This window comes from Lynx canadensis, chromosome F1 (assembly GCF_007474595.2).
Source record: "Lynx canadensis isolate LIC74 chromosome F1, mLynCan4.pri.v2, whole genome shotgun sequence".
Taxonomy (NCBI): domain Eukaryota; kingdom Metazoa; phylum Chordata; class Mammalia; order Carnivora; family Felidae; genus Lynx; species Lynx canadensis.
In genome coordinates this window covers 44469838-44486338 of record NC_044319.2, presented here as the reverse complement: position 1 = coordinate 44486338, position 16501 = coordinate 44469838, and the positions used below count along the sequence as shown (strand labels likewise).

Genomic DNA, 16501 nt, shown 5'->3' with positions numbered 1-16501 from the left:
TACAAGGTCAGCATTACTTTAATACCAAAGAACACTACAAAAAAAATTATAGGCCAGCATCACTGATAATCATAAATATTGAAATACTCAACAAAATGTTAGCAAAGTGAATTCAACAACACATTAAAAGATTCATACACCATGATGAAGTCGGGTATATCTATGGGACTTAAGGATGGTTCATCAGACACAAATCAGTAATGTGATATAGCTCATTAACAATAAGAAGGATAGGGGTGCCTGGGTGGCACAGTTGGTTAAGCGTCCGACTTCAGCCAGGTCACGATCTCGCGGTCCGTGAGTTCGAGCCCCACGTCAGGCTCTGGGCTGATGGCACAGAGCCTGGAGCCTGTTTCTAATTCTGTGTCTCCCTCTCTCTCTGCCCCTCCCCGGTTCATGCTCTGTCTCTCTCTGTCCCAAAAATAAATAAAAAAAAAAAAAACGTTGAAAGAAAAAAAAGTCCTGGAGATTTAGTGTACAGCATGGTGACTACAGTTAGTAATAATGTATTGTGTAGTTGAAATTTGCTGAGAATAGATCTTAAGCATTCCAAATTAATAAAAAAAATTATGTGAGGTGATTAATGTGTTAATTAACCTGATTTTGACAATTATTTCCAAATGTATCTGTGGACCAAGTCATCTCATTTTATACTTTATATATATATACAATTTTGTCAACTATACTCCCAATAAAGTAAGGAGGGAAACATATAATAGACAAACAAAAGATAAGGAGATAAGGATCAAACTAAACAACTATAAACCTTAATCAAATAACAAAGGAAGTCATTAAAAGAGAAAGATATTCGTCAGGCTCTGGGCTGATGGCTCAGAGCCTGGAGCCTGTTTCCGATTCTGTGTCTCCCTCTCTCTCTGCCCCTCCCCCGTTCATGCTCTGTCTCTCTCTGTCCCAAAAATAAATAAACGTTGAAAAAAAAAATTTTATAAAAAAAAAGAGATATTAAAAAAACAACTACAAAATAGAAGACAGCCACATGTCAATAGTAAGTGTTCACCTATCAGTAATTTCTTTAAATATAAATTGTTTAAATTTACCTATTAAATAAAATACCTGAATGACTTAAAATAATGAAGAACTCGCTTTCAATTTAAAGACACAATAGGCTTTATTTTTGTGTATGTTGTAAGAAAGTGGTCCAGTTTCATTCTTCTTCATGTCGCTGTCCAGTTCTCCCAGCACCATTTGCTAAAGAGACTGTCTTCTTTCTATCGGATACTCTTTCCTGCTCTGTCAAAGGTTAGTTGGCCATACATTTGTGGGTCCATTGCTGTGTTCTGTATTCTATTCCATTGACCTAAATGTCTCTTTTTGTGCCAATACCATACAGTCTTGATGATTACGACTTTGTAGTAGATGCTACAGTCCAGGATTTTGATGCCTCCTGCTTTGTTTTCTTTTTCAACATTACTTTGGCTAATCGGAGTCTTTTGTGGATCCATACAAATTTTAGGATTGTTTGTTCTTGCTCTGAGAAGAATGCTGGTGCAATTTTGATTGTAATTGCACTGAATGTGCAGATTGCTTTGGGTAGTATTCATGTTTTAACAATATTTGTTCTTCCAGTCCATGAGCATGGAATATTTTTCCATTTCTTTGTGTCTTCTCCACATTTCTTTCTTTCATGAGTTTTCTACAGTTTTCTTTCATGAGTTTTCTATAGTTTTCAGCATACAGATCTTTTACATCTTTGGTTAGGTTTTTTCCTAGGTTATTTTATAGTTCTCGGTACAGTTGTAAATGGGATCGATTTCTTGATTTCTCTTTCTGTTGCTTCATTATTGGTATATAGAAATGCAACTGATTTCTGTACATTGATATGTATCCTGTGAGTTTGCTGAATTCATGTCTCAGTTATAGCAGCTTTTTGGTGGAGTCTTTCAGGTTTTCCATGTAGAGTATCATGTCATCTGCAAAAAGTGAAAGTTTGACTTCTTCTTTGTCAATTTGAATGCCTTTTATTTCATTTTGTTGTCTGATTGCTAAGACTAGGACTTCCAACACTATGTTAAACAATAGCGGTGAGAGTGGACAACCCTGATGTGTTCCTGATTACACAAAAATAAACTCAAATGGATGAAAGGCCTAAATGTGAGACAGGAGACCATTAAACGCTAGAGGAGAAAAAGGCAACAACCTCTTTGACCCCAGCCACAGCAACTTCTTACTTGACACGTCTCCAAAGGCCAGGTAAATAAAAGCAAAAATGAACTAGTAGGACTTCATCAAGATAAAAAGCTTCTGCATTGCAAAGGAAATAATCAACAAAACTAAAAGGCACCTGACAGAATGGGAGAAGATATTTGCAAATGACATATTGGATAAAGGGTTAGTATCCAATATCTATAAAGAACTTATAAACTCAACACCTGAAAAACAAATAATCCAGTGGAGAAATGGGCAGAAGACATGAATAGACACTTTTCCAAAGGAGACATCCAGATGGCCAACAGACACATGAAAAGATGTTCAACATCACTCATCATCAGGGAAATACAAATCAAAACCACATGGGGTTACTACCTCACACAGGTCAGAGTGGCTAAAATTAACAACTCAAGAAACAACAGATGTTGGCAAGGATGTGGAAAAAACGGAAACCCTCTTGCACTGTTAGTGGGAATGCAAGCTGGTACAGCCACTCTGCAAAACAGTGTGAAGGTTCCTCAAAAAATTAGTAATAGAACTTCCCTATAACCCAATGATAGCACTACTAGGAATTTATCCAAAGGATACAGGAGTGCTGCAAAAGGGCACGTATACCCTAATGTTTATAGCAGCGCTTTCAATGATAGCCAAATCATGGAAAGAGCCTAAATGTCCATCAGCTGGACATTTAGATAATGATGAATAGATAAGAATAGTGGTTTATACATACAATGAAATACTACTTAGCAATGAGAAAAAATAAAATCATGCCATTTGCAACAATGTGGATAGAACTGGAGGGTATTATGCTAAGTGAAATAATTCGGTCAGAGGAAGATAGATACCATATGTTTTCACTCATATATGGAACTTGAGAAACTTAACAGAAGACCATGGGGGAAGGGAAGGAGAAAAAGTAGTTTTGAACAGAGAGGGAGGCAAACCCATAAGAGACTCTTAAATACGGAGAACAAACTGAGAGTTGATGGTGGGGAGGTGGCAAGGGAGGGAAAAAAATGGGTGATGGGCATTGAGGAGAGCACTTGTTGGGTGGAGCCCTGGGTGTTGTATGTAAGCAATGTATCACGGGAATCTACCCCCTAAACGAAGAGAACACTGTATACACTATGTTAGCTAACTTGACAATAAATTATATTTAATAAATAGATAGATAGATAAAGACACAGTAAGCTAAAGTGAAGGAATGGAAAAAGATTTTCATACAAATGGCAACCAAAGAATAATAGAGTGTCTATATTTCTATCAGAAAAAAAAAATTGACTTTCTGTCAAAACTGTCTCTAGTGACAAAGAAGATCATTATATAATAATAAAGAACCCATTCAGCAGAAAGATGGTAACGATTTTCAACATATGTGGAACCAACATTGGAATTCCTAAATATATAAAGCAAATATTGACAGGTCTGAAGAGGAGAAATTAACAGCAATACAATAATCTTAGGAGACTTCAGTACCTCACTTTGAATAATAAATAGAATACGCAGACAGAAATTCAAGAAAGAATCTATAGATTTGAACAACAATATAAACATTTTATGGACCTAATAGATATACATGGAATTTTACACCCAACAGTGGAAGAGTACATTCTACTGCACATGAAAGATTCTATGCAGTATCATTTTCAGTCACAATGGGGTAAATTTAGAAAACAGTAACTGGGGGCGCCTGGGTGGCGCAGTCGGTTAAGCGCCCGACTTCAGCCAGGTCACGATCTCACGGTCCGTGAGTTCGAGCCCCGCGTCAGGCTCTGGGCTGATGGCTCAGAGCCTGGAGCCTGTTTCCGATTCTGTGTCTCCCTCTCTCTCTGCCCCTCCCCCGTTCATGCTCTGTCTCTCTCTGTCCCAAAAATAAATAAACGTTGAAAAAAAAAAATTTTAAAAGAAAACAGTAACTGGGGAAAGAATGGGAAAATTCACAAATACGTACAAAGAAAACGCACACTCAAGTAACAATCGGGTCAAAGAGGAAAGTGCGAGAGAATTTTTAAAAAATATCTTGAGACAAATGAAAATGCTCCAAAAGCAATGCAAAGAGGGAAGTTTTTAGTGATAAATGCTTACATTAAAATAGAAGATTAAGGTGCCGGGTGGCTGAGTCAAGTTAAGTATCCACCTCTTGATTTCAGCTCAAGTGATGATCTCACGGTTCAGTTCATGAGATTGGACCTCACAGTAGGGCTCCGTGCTGCCAGTACAGAGTCTGCTTGGGATTCTCTCTCCCGAGCCAAAGCATAAGAGACTGTTAAAAACTGAGAACAAACTGAGGGTTGATGGGGGGTGGGAGGGAGGGGAGGGTGGGTGATGGGTATTGAGGAGGGCACCTTTTGGGATGAGCACTGGGTGTTGTATGGAAACCAATTTGTCAATAAATTTCATATATATAAAAAATAATAATAATAATAATAAAATTTAAAAAAAAAAGGGATTCTCTCTGGCTACCCCTCCCCCACTTGCGTGCGTGTGTGTGCGCGCGCGCGCACACCTCTGCATACACGTGGGCAAGCTCTCTCTCGAAATAAATAAACATAAAAAAATTTAGCTTAAAGTAGCAGATTGTATATTGACAACCTAACTTTATACTTCAAGGAACTAGCCAAAGAACAAACTAAGCCCAAATTTAGAAGGGAGGAAATAATAAAGATTAGAGCGGAAATAGAGAATAAGAAAACACCCTATTCCACGATCTTACTAACACTATTCTGTTTTTTCAAATTCTGTGTATGTTGGGTTTTGTTTGCTTTCATTTTGTGATCGTCGATAATCATTTTTTATTCTTTTCTATTGTATGTATATAATAGTAATCTTCCCTCTCAGACTACTTTAGTATCATCTCACAAAATTTTATTTAAAATGTTTTTCTTATTCCATTTATTTTTTTATTTTTTTTTTTTAATTTTTTTTTCAACGTTTATTTATTTTTGGGACAGCGAGAGACAGAGCATGAACGGGGGAGGGGCAGAGAGAGAGGGAGACACAGAATCGGAAACAGGCTCCAGGCTCTGAGCCATCAGCCCAGAGCCCGACGCGGGGCTCGAACTCACGGACCGCGAGATCGTGACCTGGCTGAAGTCGGACGCTTAACCGACTGCGCCACCCAGGCGCCCCTCTTATTCCATTTAAAAGATGTAATGTCTTTTTTTAAAAAAAGATTATAGGCAAACACCCAACGCTGTGCTTCTGTGGATCCATCCCTCCAGCGGCGGGTCTGACTCCCTCCAGGTGCCGCAGGGCCCCTCCCGAAGTGGATCGCCAAAGGATAAGCGAACTGAGTCTGCCCCTCCTGCCCCTGTACACCTTGCTGATCCACCCCAGCTAATACGCCAGATCCCCAGCACCACAAGCCTGGCAGTGTGCAAGTAGCCCAGACGGGCCACGCCACCCCACAGTGAATCCCACCCCTAGGAGAGGGGAAGAGAAGGTACACACCAGTCTGACTGTGGCCCCAGTGAAGGAAACAACCAACAAAACTAAAAGGCAACCAACGGAATGGGAAAAGATATTTGCAAATGACATATCAGACAAAGGGCTAGTATCCAAAATCTATAAAGAGCTCACCAAACTCCACACCCGAAAAACAAATAACCCAGTGAAGAAATGGGCAGAAAACATGAATAGACACTTCTCTCAAGAAGACATCCGGATGGCCAACAGGCACATGAAAAGATGCTCAACGTCGCTCCTCATCAGGGACATACAAATCAAAACCACACTCAGATATCACCTCACGCCAGTCAGAGTGACCAAAATGAACAAATCAGGAGACTAGCTGGAGAGGATGTGGAGAAACGGAAACCCTCTTGCACTGTTGGTGGGAATGCAAATTGGTGCAGCCACTCTGGAAAACAGTGTGGAGGTTCCTCAAATTTAAAAATAGACCTACCCTATGACCCAGCAGTAGCACTGCTAGGAATTTACCCAAGGGATACAGGAGTACTGATGCATAGGGGCACTTGTACCCCAATGTTTATAGCAGCACTCTCAACAATAGCCAAATTATGGAAAGAGCCTAAATGTCCATCAACTGATGAATGGATAAAGAAATTGTGGTTTATATACACAATGGAGTACTACGTGGCAATGAGAAAGAATGAAATATGGCCCTTTGTAGCAACGTGGATGGAACTGGAGAGTGTGATGCTAAGTGAAATAAGCCATACAGAGAAAGACGGATACCATATGTTTTCACTCTTATGTGGATCCTGAGAAACCTAACAGAAACCCATGGGGGAGGGGAAGGAAAAAAAAAAGAGGTTAGAGTGGGAGAGAGCCAAAGCATAAGAGACTCTTAAAAACTGAGAACAAACTGAGGGTTGATGGGGGGTGGGAGGGAGGGGAGAGTGGGTGATGGGTATAGAGGAGGGCACCTTTTGGGATGAGCACTGGGTGTTGTATGGAAACCAATCTGACAATAAATTTCATATATTGAAAATAAATAATAAATAAATAAATGTAAAAAAAACAGTAAAAAAAAGTAAAAATAAATAAATAAATAAATAAAAAATATAAGAAGATTATATACATTAGTTCTTATCCTGAGTATTTAATATTCCAAGTGTCCCATTTCCAGTGTACTACGCACCCCAAGTGAAGGAAAAAAATTACTAATGATGAAAAAATATGTAGCTCATATTTTCTCTTTTGATTTCTTCTTTATCCATGGGTTATTTAATAAATAATGCTGAACTTTGTGAAGCCCTGTATATGACAGAAGTCTTGTTTTATTGTTTCAAGCCAAGTTACACATAATTTGAGGAATCATCATATTGGTCTTAGAACATGAATGAATGTGTTGATCTCTGTCATACTTACTGAACTCCATGTATCCATGTGGTTTTAAGCACCCAAATATGGTGACAAACATTTCAAATTCTCAGAGTTGTAGTAGCTATGGCGGCAGATTCTCTGAGATCGTCTCCTGATCTCAGATACCCCAATTAATTAACCAAGTGCTGGGGTTGCTTAAGAGATCCTGCTTAAGTGCCTGGAAAGGACCCATTGCCGGTACACCTCTGACACACTGTAGGATTCCAGATCCATTAGACAAACAGATTCATCATAATTTCCTAGAAGGGATTCTGGGTATTTTAAATCTTGCTTCATTCCAAGCAAAATTTAATGAATTATTTTGATTTAGTATCTTTGTAGCTAATTTTTGCAGTCCAAGAATTTGGATGATTCAGATTTTTCTAGGTTTTCATTTATTTATAAATGACTCATTTTTATAGTGTTAAGTCTTTATAAAAATGTTTTTTGTATGATTATCTTTTCCTTATACTTTCTGCCTTTCAGAAACATGTTCAAAATCAGAGATAATAATTGAAAATGGATTTTTTTCTCAGTATGAACTTACATATTACTTAAATAAAGAAACACAGTATCAATGTAAACCAGGATATGTAACACCGGATGGTAAAACTTCAGGATCGGTTACATGTCTGAAAAGTGGATGGTCACCTCAACCCACATGTATTAGTGAGTAATTTATTATGTTCATATTTATTATCCTGATGACCATTGAACAAAAGTTTAAGTTAATTCTTTTCTGGGGAGGGGCTGACGTGATTCCCATTTGAAAAGATAAATGAAAAAGGATTAATTTTTTGCCGGTTAAGACTAATCACTTATAGAGTGTAATACCAGGACATCTTTCAGTTTACATTTTTTTCCACTTTAAAACATCCTGTGGGGGCACCTGGGTGGCTCAGTCAGTTGGGCGTCCAACTTTGGCTCAGGTCATGATCTCACAGCTTGTGAGTTCGAGCCCTGTATCGGGCTGTGTGCTGACAGCCCAGAGCCTGGAGCCTGCTTCAGATTCTGTGTCTCCCCCTCTCTCTGCCCCTCCCCTGCTCATGCTCTGTCTCTCTCTCCTTTGAAAATAAATACAATTTAAAATTTTTTTTCTTTTAAATCCTGTGATTTGGAAACTGGTTAGGGAGCCTTATGTGTATTCTGGAAACTCATTTATTTCTTCTGGCTGACACCAACCTTTGTGCCTATTTTTCCTGTTTTTAGGTGATAAGGTTTTGATGTCAGAATCTTTGTTGCTAGACATAATATTATGTTTGTAAGTGAAGATCTGGGTCCATAGTGTAGAATTTTAATTGAACCTGTAGAATTTATGTTTGACAATCCAGGGTAAGTCCACTTCTAAAACAGCTCCCTTAGAAAATCATAAACATCTAATTAGTAGAGACAGAAATGCTTCTAGATAGCACCAAATTCAGCTGTGTTGAAAGATTTCACTGTCCCTAGATGTTTATGAAGATTTTTCTATGAACAGTTTCCTCAGTTTATCTTATACTCCAAAGCTACGCAGTGATATTTTTGAACTGATATTTAGCATATTCACTTTAAGTGAAGTGGATATTTGAATATCCATTTCTACTGTTTCCATTTCCTTATTATTTTTTTTCAATTTCCTTGGTTACTATGAGCACTAGCTACAGAAAAAAAATGATAAAAGTGGCTCCCATATCAAACTCATTTTACACTAAATTGTAATTAGCTATCCATTATAACACTTATTATGGAAGAGAATCTCTCTCTGTCTCTTTTCACTGGTACAGTTTTGCTTTGTTTTTTAAAGCTTTAAGGTAGCTGGTTACATAACACAGTATAAAATTATTTAAATATCACCATCCTATTAGCAATAATTGAAACTTTTAACATTTTACTTTCTTATAACTAATTATAAAAATTAGAGTTATCGCTCCATTAAATCTTGGTAAGTTTAAAAGAATATACAGCCTTTAGGAAAATATTTGGGAAAGAAAATGAGCATGTGAGTTTTAGAAACTATTATGTTTTAAAGTAGAGTTTTATAGAATGTTTATAAATTAACTTGCATTTTTGAAAACCAATCCTATTCAACTAATCCATTTTTCTCTGGCATACTTGCCACACTGCTAATGAGTTTGGCGTTTTAAGTCACAAAAACATATTCTGTTTTGCTAGAAAAAGTATGATGCATCTGTAGTACCCTATTTTATTATAAGCATGGCATAAACACAAAATTATAATTGACAGAGGAAAGTGTTCTTTGACAAACTTCCTGAATATTTAAGCAATAAGGAAACTGCTATGTAGAAACATGGTTTTTCATTTTGAGTAACTTTCAGGGCAATGATTTATCACTTGTATTCTTAGATTATTTTAATATAATACTGAATTTACTAGCACAAGCTAATTGATAAAGCTTTTTTTACTTCCTTGGGATGAGACTTAATTACATCGTCCATTAAATAATATTAGAATTGAAATCTTCAATTCTGTTATGCATTAGAATCTTGTGACATGCCAGCATTTGAGAATGCCAAAGCCAAAAGCAATGTCACGTGGTTTAAACTCAATGACAAGTTGGACTATGAATGCCACGATGGATACGAAAGCCAAGATGGGCGCGCAGGTTCAATAGTGTGTGGGAACGATGGTTGGTCTCATAAACCAATATGTTATGGTAAGTACCATTTTTCCAGGTATTTTTTTTCAGGACTAACAAAATAAACAAGACGTGTTTAAGATATCCCAATTTGAACAAATTTGCATTATTTAAAGTCATTTTGGGGGCACCTGGGTGGCTCAGTGGGTTGAACCTCAGATTTTGGCTCAGGTCATGATCTCGCAGTTCTCGGGTTCAAGCCCCATGTGGGGCTCTATGCTGACAGTTCAGAGCCTGAAGCCTGCTTCAGATTCTGTGTCTCACTCTCTCTCTCCACCCCTCCCACTCCCACTCTGTCTCTCTCTCTCTCAAAAACAAATAAAAATGTTAAAAAAAAATAGATTTCCATTTTGAACAAACTTGCATTATTTGAAGTCATTTTTAAGGAGTATGATTAAAATCAAGGTGTCTTCTTCTGATTTAATGTAAACTGGGAGAAGAGGGTGTTTGAAAGCCCAAAGACAATAACACAGTGTTTCCTATGGCCCATATACATGGTATGTTTGTAAACAAAGAATAATTGTGTTTGTTATTCTAAATGCAAGTTTTCATATTATTTAAAACTGGGTTCTTTTAGTGTGTGATATAAGAAAACCAAATTATAGTTTCTGACAATTTCCTCAGCTATTTTGCTCCTGAGTTTCTGCTTTCACACCTTCTGCCTTGAGTGTTAATTTCTGCAGGCCCTGAGAGAAGCTCTTTATTTTCTGACTTGGACAAGTTCTGTGGACTATTCTATGAATCTCTTTCATGTTTGCTAATCCACTATTTTCCAGGATTAGGAGTAGGACTTGAATCTGTGGAAAATTTGAGTGGCTATAGAATGTTCCACACCAAGGGAACAGTCTGTGCAAAACTTTGATAACAAAACAATATTTGAGAAATATCAGGGTGAGCAGATTCTACTCAAGATGTGGGAGAATTTTATGAACTAAGCCTGGATAGGAGGCAAAGAAAAGATTACCCAGGTTATTTCCCATGCATATCAGCATTTAGATTAGTTTTATGACTGATAAAAAGCTACAAAGGAGTCTTAAAGGAAGAAATATAATCATTTAGATTTTTGAAAATTTTTTTTTTCTTTTTTTTCCCCACATGCTGTGATTGTGGTGGGCAGGAGAAGATTCGGGAGTTTATGCAGCATGAACAAGTATGGGGATTGGGATAGGATGATGGGTGATGAGATGCAAAGCAGAACACATTCAAAATCTATGTTGTTGGTAGAAAACACAGGTGATGTTACTAAATATTGGATGTAAGAGAGAGTAATAATGAAGGGACTCACTGCCTTTTTTTCATAAGCAAACATGTAAATGGCAGTGCCTTTTTGTAAGGTGGTGCTGACAGAAGAAAGAGCGCTTTGGGAGGAACATCCCAACTTTTGACTTGAGCACATTATGGTTGAGCTGCCCATGGACAATCAAATTTGGATATGTAAACTACAGAGTTGACTATGTGGGTCTAGCCAAGAAATACATATTTGGAATTGTTACCGCATAAATGAGGATATGAAATTGGAAAAGAATACAGAATAAAAAGAGAAGAGAGCTCAAGACTGAGCCATGAAGCATTCCAACGTTTAGGTGTCACGTGGAAGATAATAGATGGCAGAGTAGATAGGAAAAGGAGGACCCAGAGAATTGGGAGAAGAGAACATTTTGGAGTGAATGTTCTCCTAGATGTGGAGAGAAGAAAATGATTGAAGGATGAGGAAGTCTAAGTGAGTCCAGTGGAGTCAGCCTGGCGGGGTTCTAGCAAATTCCAATCCCATCAGCTGGCTAAACATGTATCTTAGGGCAACAACCACACTTACTTGCAGCTTCATTCACTCTTCCTCATCTATAAAATGTTTTAATATTTACAAAGGTTCTAATATTTCAAAGGATTGGTTTTTTTTTAAATATAATTATAATATTCAAATTCCAGTTAATTTATAAATGAATTAGCAAGATAGGAGGATTTCCAAATAAGAAAAATGCATTTTTAAATAATACTCGGGAATGTCACGAATGCCACAAATGCCACAGAGTTGACAAATTTGAAGGGATGATTTTAGACATTCCTAATTTGAATCAGAATAATCAACAATTTAATAGATAGTAAAAATTATAGGTTTAATAATAATTGTATATTATGTAAATGTTCAGAAACTCCCAGAATATAACTAGCTATGTGGCCTTGAACATAGTTCTTTATTTTGTTTTATTTTAGTTTAATTTCCTTACTAATATAATTTATAATACAGTGTTTAATTAAGCTATTTTAATAGTTTCTTTTTTTATGCACTTAAAATAAGACATTATTATGCTAAGTAAAAGGTTTTAATTTTTCACTTTCCCCAAAACACTGAAACAGCACATGGCATAGTAATTGTAGCACACAAATGGATACAGCAGTCAATAAGCCCCGAAAACGGTGAAGTCTCTCTTTGGGACTCCTTAAAAACTCCATGCTTTCAGGTGATCTTTATCAAAGTTATCAACAACCAGAGGCATTACCTCAGAAAAAAATGTTAGCATACGAGATACCTCCACTCCTAGGAACTGGAACCTTCCCGTAAGGGAAACGCTAAATCCATCTCTCCCCAGCTGAGCTGCAGCAGAGAGTCTCAAGCTTGCTTTTATTTCAGGCGACACTGGTGGGGCTCCCAAGTGTGAGAAAGGATTATACTAAAAGTACATTTAATATTTCAGCTTTCACTGTGGGGCCTCCATTTAAATTGGGTTTCAAGTGGAAGGAGAGGGGATGTGAGGAAAGAAATCAAATTGTTCTGCAGACCAAAATTATTCTACAGAATGCAGAAATGGGGACAGCTAACTGTCAACTATGGAGAGGCTGACTTGTACTAGTGACCACCTCCAGCAGATGGCCTGAGGAGATGGTATCTGGGACAGTAGCCCTTGGCAAGAGTGCTGAAGATCCATAAAGAATTTTGTTAAATCTTCACGTTCTAACCTGATATTGGTACAGGATATATATATATTTTTAAGATTTTTAACGTTTATTTATTTTTGAGACAGAGAGAGACAGAGCATGAACGGGGGAGGGTCAGAGAGAGGGAGACACAGAATCTGAAACAGGCTCCAGGCTCTGACCTGTCAGCACAGAGCCCGACGCGGGGCTCGAACTCACGGACCGCGAGATCATGACCTGAGCCGAAGTCGGCCGCCTAACCAACTGAGCCACCCAGGCGCCCCTGGTACAGGATATATTAATGCTCTCTTTGAAGTGGTAGCCCAATACTGAATGTCTTCTGAGCACCATTTAAAGCATGCTCAAAAATCCCCTCCGTCATCAACCAGCCTCCCAGGAGTTTCACTTCCACTTCCTTTGATCACACCAACTGAGGCAGGAACTTCACTGCTGCCCTGTTAACAGGCATCCAGTCTCAGTGTGAAAGAACTCATTCTAAGACAGCTTTTAAAATTTTTATTTATTATTATTATTTTTTTAATGTTTATTATTTGAGAAAGAAACAGAGAGCAAGCAGAGGAGGGGGAGAGAGAGGGAGACACAGTATCTGAAGCGGGCTCCAGGCTCCGAGCTGCCAGCACAGAGCACAACGAGGGTCTCCAACCCGAGATCATGACCTGGACCGAAGTTGGCCGCCTAACTGACTGAGCTACCCAGGCGCCCTCTAAGGCAGGCTTCAAAATCAATCTCACTCTTTTTGTTGTTCTGCTTGTACCTTAACTATGGCATACAGGATTTGCTCCTTCCAAAGCTGGTAGAGCCAGTAACCCCAGTGTATCTGCAGATCAGTTGAGGTACTTTGTACCTGTGAAGGCGTTTTCTTGGATTCTGTTTGCTCTGAAAATGCGGGCTTTGATGGCCAAGGAAACACATTCTGTCTCATCATTCAGGAATGCTTCGGGGCATGCACGGAGCAGTGTAGACAGGAGGAGATGCAGGCCCAGACCTTTCCCACTCAGGAGCCTCGCCCTTCTAGAAGAGCATTTGGCGCTTCCTCCTCAGAAATTCCCATTTCTGGCCGTTTCTGAAGGCACGGTAGTCCTGACCCCCAAGGTTCTCCTTTGTGGCACCATCCTCCGTGCTGTCGCTGGCCCTGGGCCCTCCTCCCTCTCCCGGCCAGCCCCTCACCAGAGCCACCACCACCACCACAGGAGACCCCAGCACGATGCTCTCCTGTAGGAGCACAGGACAGATCCACAGTCTTGCTTTAGGCCCCTGCGGAAGCGGAACTTCTTAATGATTCTTTCAAACATGGAAGCGCTTTGTTGCCATTGTGAAGCGAGAGGTTGACCTCAGCATTCTTCACTTCCGTTGATAACTCATTTTGTGAATTTCCATCTATTTGAACCGCAGGGCGTATGCATCCAGGAGTTCGGGCACGGGCGCTCCCCCTGTGCTCCTTCAAGGCCACATAGCAGCTTGTCTGAGTCCTCCCCTGCCCCCTTCACCTTCCCGAGGTAGCCGCCCAGAGCCCCTACTCTGTCCCTCATGCTGCGTGTTCTGTGGTGTGGTAGCCTGACGACACGCCTTTGCCAGTCCGCAGAATGGATCTCAGTATGAACCTGCAGACGGACGTTGAGCATCATGGAAGCCACGATGGCAGACGTAGGGGAAGTTGACGCGCAGCCGCCAGGCCAGGTCGAATGAAGATGAGCAGCCTGCGGTCAGCCCCTATGCAAAGACCCCATAGGAGCAGGCGGCGGCGAGGCGCGACAGGCGGACACCCAGGCCCGACACAGCCGCCTCCAACTAGAACCGGTGCCCGCCGCCCGGGGCCGCGTCGCCGCGTCGCCCCGCCCCCGGCCTCCGCTCCGGACGCTGGGCTGCGCTCGGTGCGCCAGAGGGAGCGAGGGAGGCGGCAGCGAGGCCGGGGGCGGAGTCCACGCGTCACCCTCGGGAAGCGCCTGCGCGACTATTGGGTTTCTTTAAGGACACGTTAGAAATGCCTTGTGTGTGTTCTGATTCCCCAGTTGTATTTACATTAAACAAAACTGCCAATTGTTATTTGACTGCAACTTTAAAATTGTAGCATCAAGGTTTTGTTTTTAATGTGAGGGAATACTTTTATGTTTTGAGAGTACAAACAATGTAACATTATATTATAAATGTCAGTTATAAAATCAGACCAGTATAAGCAAGTTGACCTTACAAATACATTTTCAGGGTACCTACCTATGTTGCTCTTCAATGCCTTAATAATCTCAGGGTCCCTTATGAATTTAGAAGGTATACAAAACCTAACGTAAATTTTTCTGTTTGCTCCTCCGTATAAGCAGTACCCAGCACCTCATTTTTATACGACACAATAAAGTATACTTTGGCAATGATTAATTATATATTCTCACTAAATTATTTTAACTCTTTTTATAGAAAAAGAATGCAAGATTCCTGAAATAGAAAATAACTTAAATACTCAGCCCAAAAAAGAAAAATATAAAGTCGGAGATGTGTTGAAATTCTTCTGCAGACAAAGACTTAAAAGAGTTGGACCAGATTCAGTTCAGTGTTACGACTTTGGATGGTCCCCTAATCTTCCAACATGTAAAGGTGAATATTTTTCTTCCAGTGGCTGAAACAAGAATTAGGATTTTGGATATTAACTTTATTTGTTTCCACTCTTAATTTTTGTTGGCTTCAAGTCTCTGTGTTTGTAATCTAATGCATTAAACCGGGATATGTGTTGGGTAATAGATATCTCAGATTTTCTTTTTTAAGAAATTAATCTTCAATTGTTTCTTGATATATGTAGTGGCATTATCCATAGATACATATACGATGCCTTACACGTTTGTTACTTTTCTTCTTGCCTACATTTCCATCATTAATATTGAAACTATAGCATGGGCCTTACTTCAGGTTTCGTTAGGTCATCTAAAGAGTATTCAAGCAATTTATACTCAATCCAGGGAATTCAATCACATGTATGGCTTAATCAAAGTTAAAATATGTTGATAAAATGCTTACCTTAGGGGCACTTGAGTGGCTCAGTCGGTTAAGCGTCAGACTTCCGCTCAGGTCATGATCTCGCTGTTTGTGAGTTCGAGCCCCATGTCTAGCTCTGTGCTAACAGCTTGAACGCTGGAGCCTGGGTCGGATTCTGTCTCCCTCTCTCTCTGTCTCTCCCCTGCTTATGCTCTGTCTCTCAAAAATGAATAAACATTAAAAGATTTAATAAAAAAAATGCTTGCCTCAAACACTGGCATTTTTTCAAACAGTTTTGATAACTGCTGTGGAATATGAATATTGAGATAATTACACAACCATATTGAGGAATGGTTTGCATACATCTTTAGAATATCTAGATTTTTATTATTTTTTTATATTAAATTTTTTTTCAACGTTATTATTTTTGGGACAGAGAGAGACAGAGCATGAACGGGGGAGGGGCAGAGAGAGAGGGAGACACAGAATCGGAAACTGGCTCCAGGCTCTGAGCCATCAGCCAGAGCGCGACGCGGGGCTCGAACTCACGGACCCGCGAGATTGTGACCTGGCTGAAGTCGGGCGCTTAACCGACTGCGCCACCCAGGCGACCCTAGAATATCTAGATTTTTAAACATGTTTTCGGGTTTCAATATACTTCCAATATACTAGTTCAGTGTAAGTAATAGCACTTGGGTTAGGGTGCCACGGTGGATCAATTGTTGAGCATTTCACTCTGCACTCATCTCAGGTCATGATCACTGGGTCATGGAATCCAGCCCATGTTGGGCTCCACGCTGAGCATAGAGTCTCCTGAAGATTCTCTCTCTCTCTCTCTCTCTCTCTCTGCCCATCTCCCCCACTTGTGCTCTCTGTCTCTCTAAAGTAAAAATTTTGAAAGAAGAACTGGGAAATATGTTTTCTAGTTTAAGCACTATTTCTTTTTCATACTTAAGAAGGCTATAATAAAGATAT

General features: G+C 39.5%; 2 protein-coding genes across 3 annotated transcripts in view; one reads left to right on the top strand and one right to left on the bottom strand.

Annotated features, from left to right (window-relative positions):
• CFH (complement factor H) overlaps positions 1-15192 on the top strand; it is a 199853-nt gene extending 184661 nt beyond the window's left edge. For both annotated transcript variants that reach the window (XM_030302774.1, XM_030302775.1), the window contains 3 exons: positions 7483-7665; positions 9476-9649; positions 14975-15192. In XM_030302774.1, the coding sequence (XP_030158634.1) occupies positions 7483-7665; positions 9476-9649; positions 14975-15177 (560 nt within the window). In that variant the 3' untranslated portion in view covers positions 15178-15192. The remainder of the gene's footprint in view (positions 1-7482; positions 7666-9475; positions 9650-14974) is intronic.
• On the bottom strand, positions 13233-14262 carry FAM220A (family with sequence similarity 220 member A). Its single transcript, XM_030302781.1, is given in 7 exon segments — positions 13233-13382; positions 13385-13461; positions 13463-13560; positions 13563-13687; positions 13690-13738; positions 13740-13949; positions 13951-14262. Coding segments are annotated over 7 exon segments (861 nt in total). The 5' UTR covers positions 14191-14262; the 3' UTR covers positions 13233-13320.
• Positions 15193-16501: the final 1309 nt, after the last annotated feature.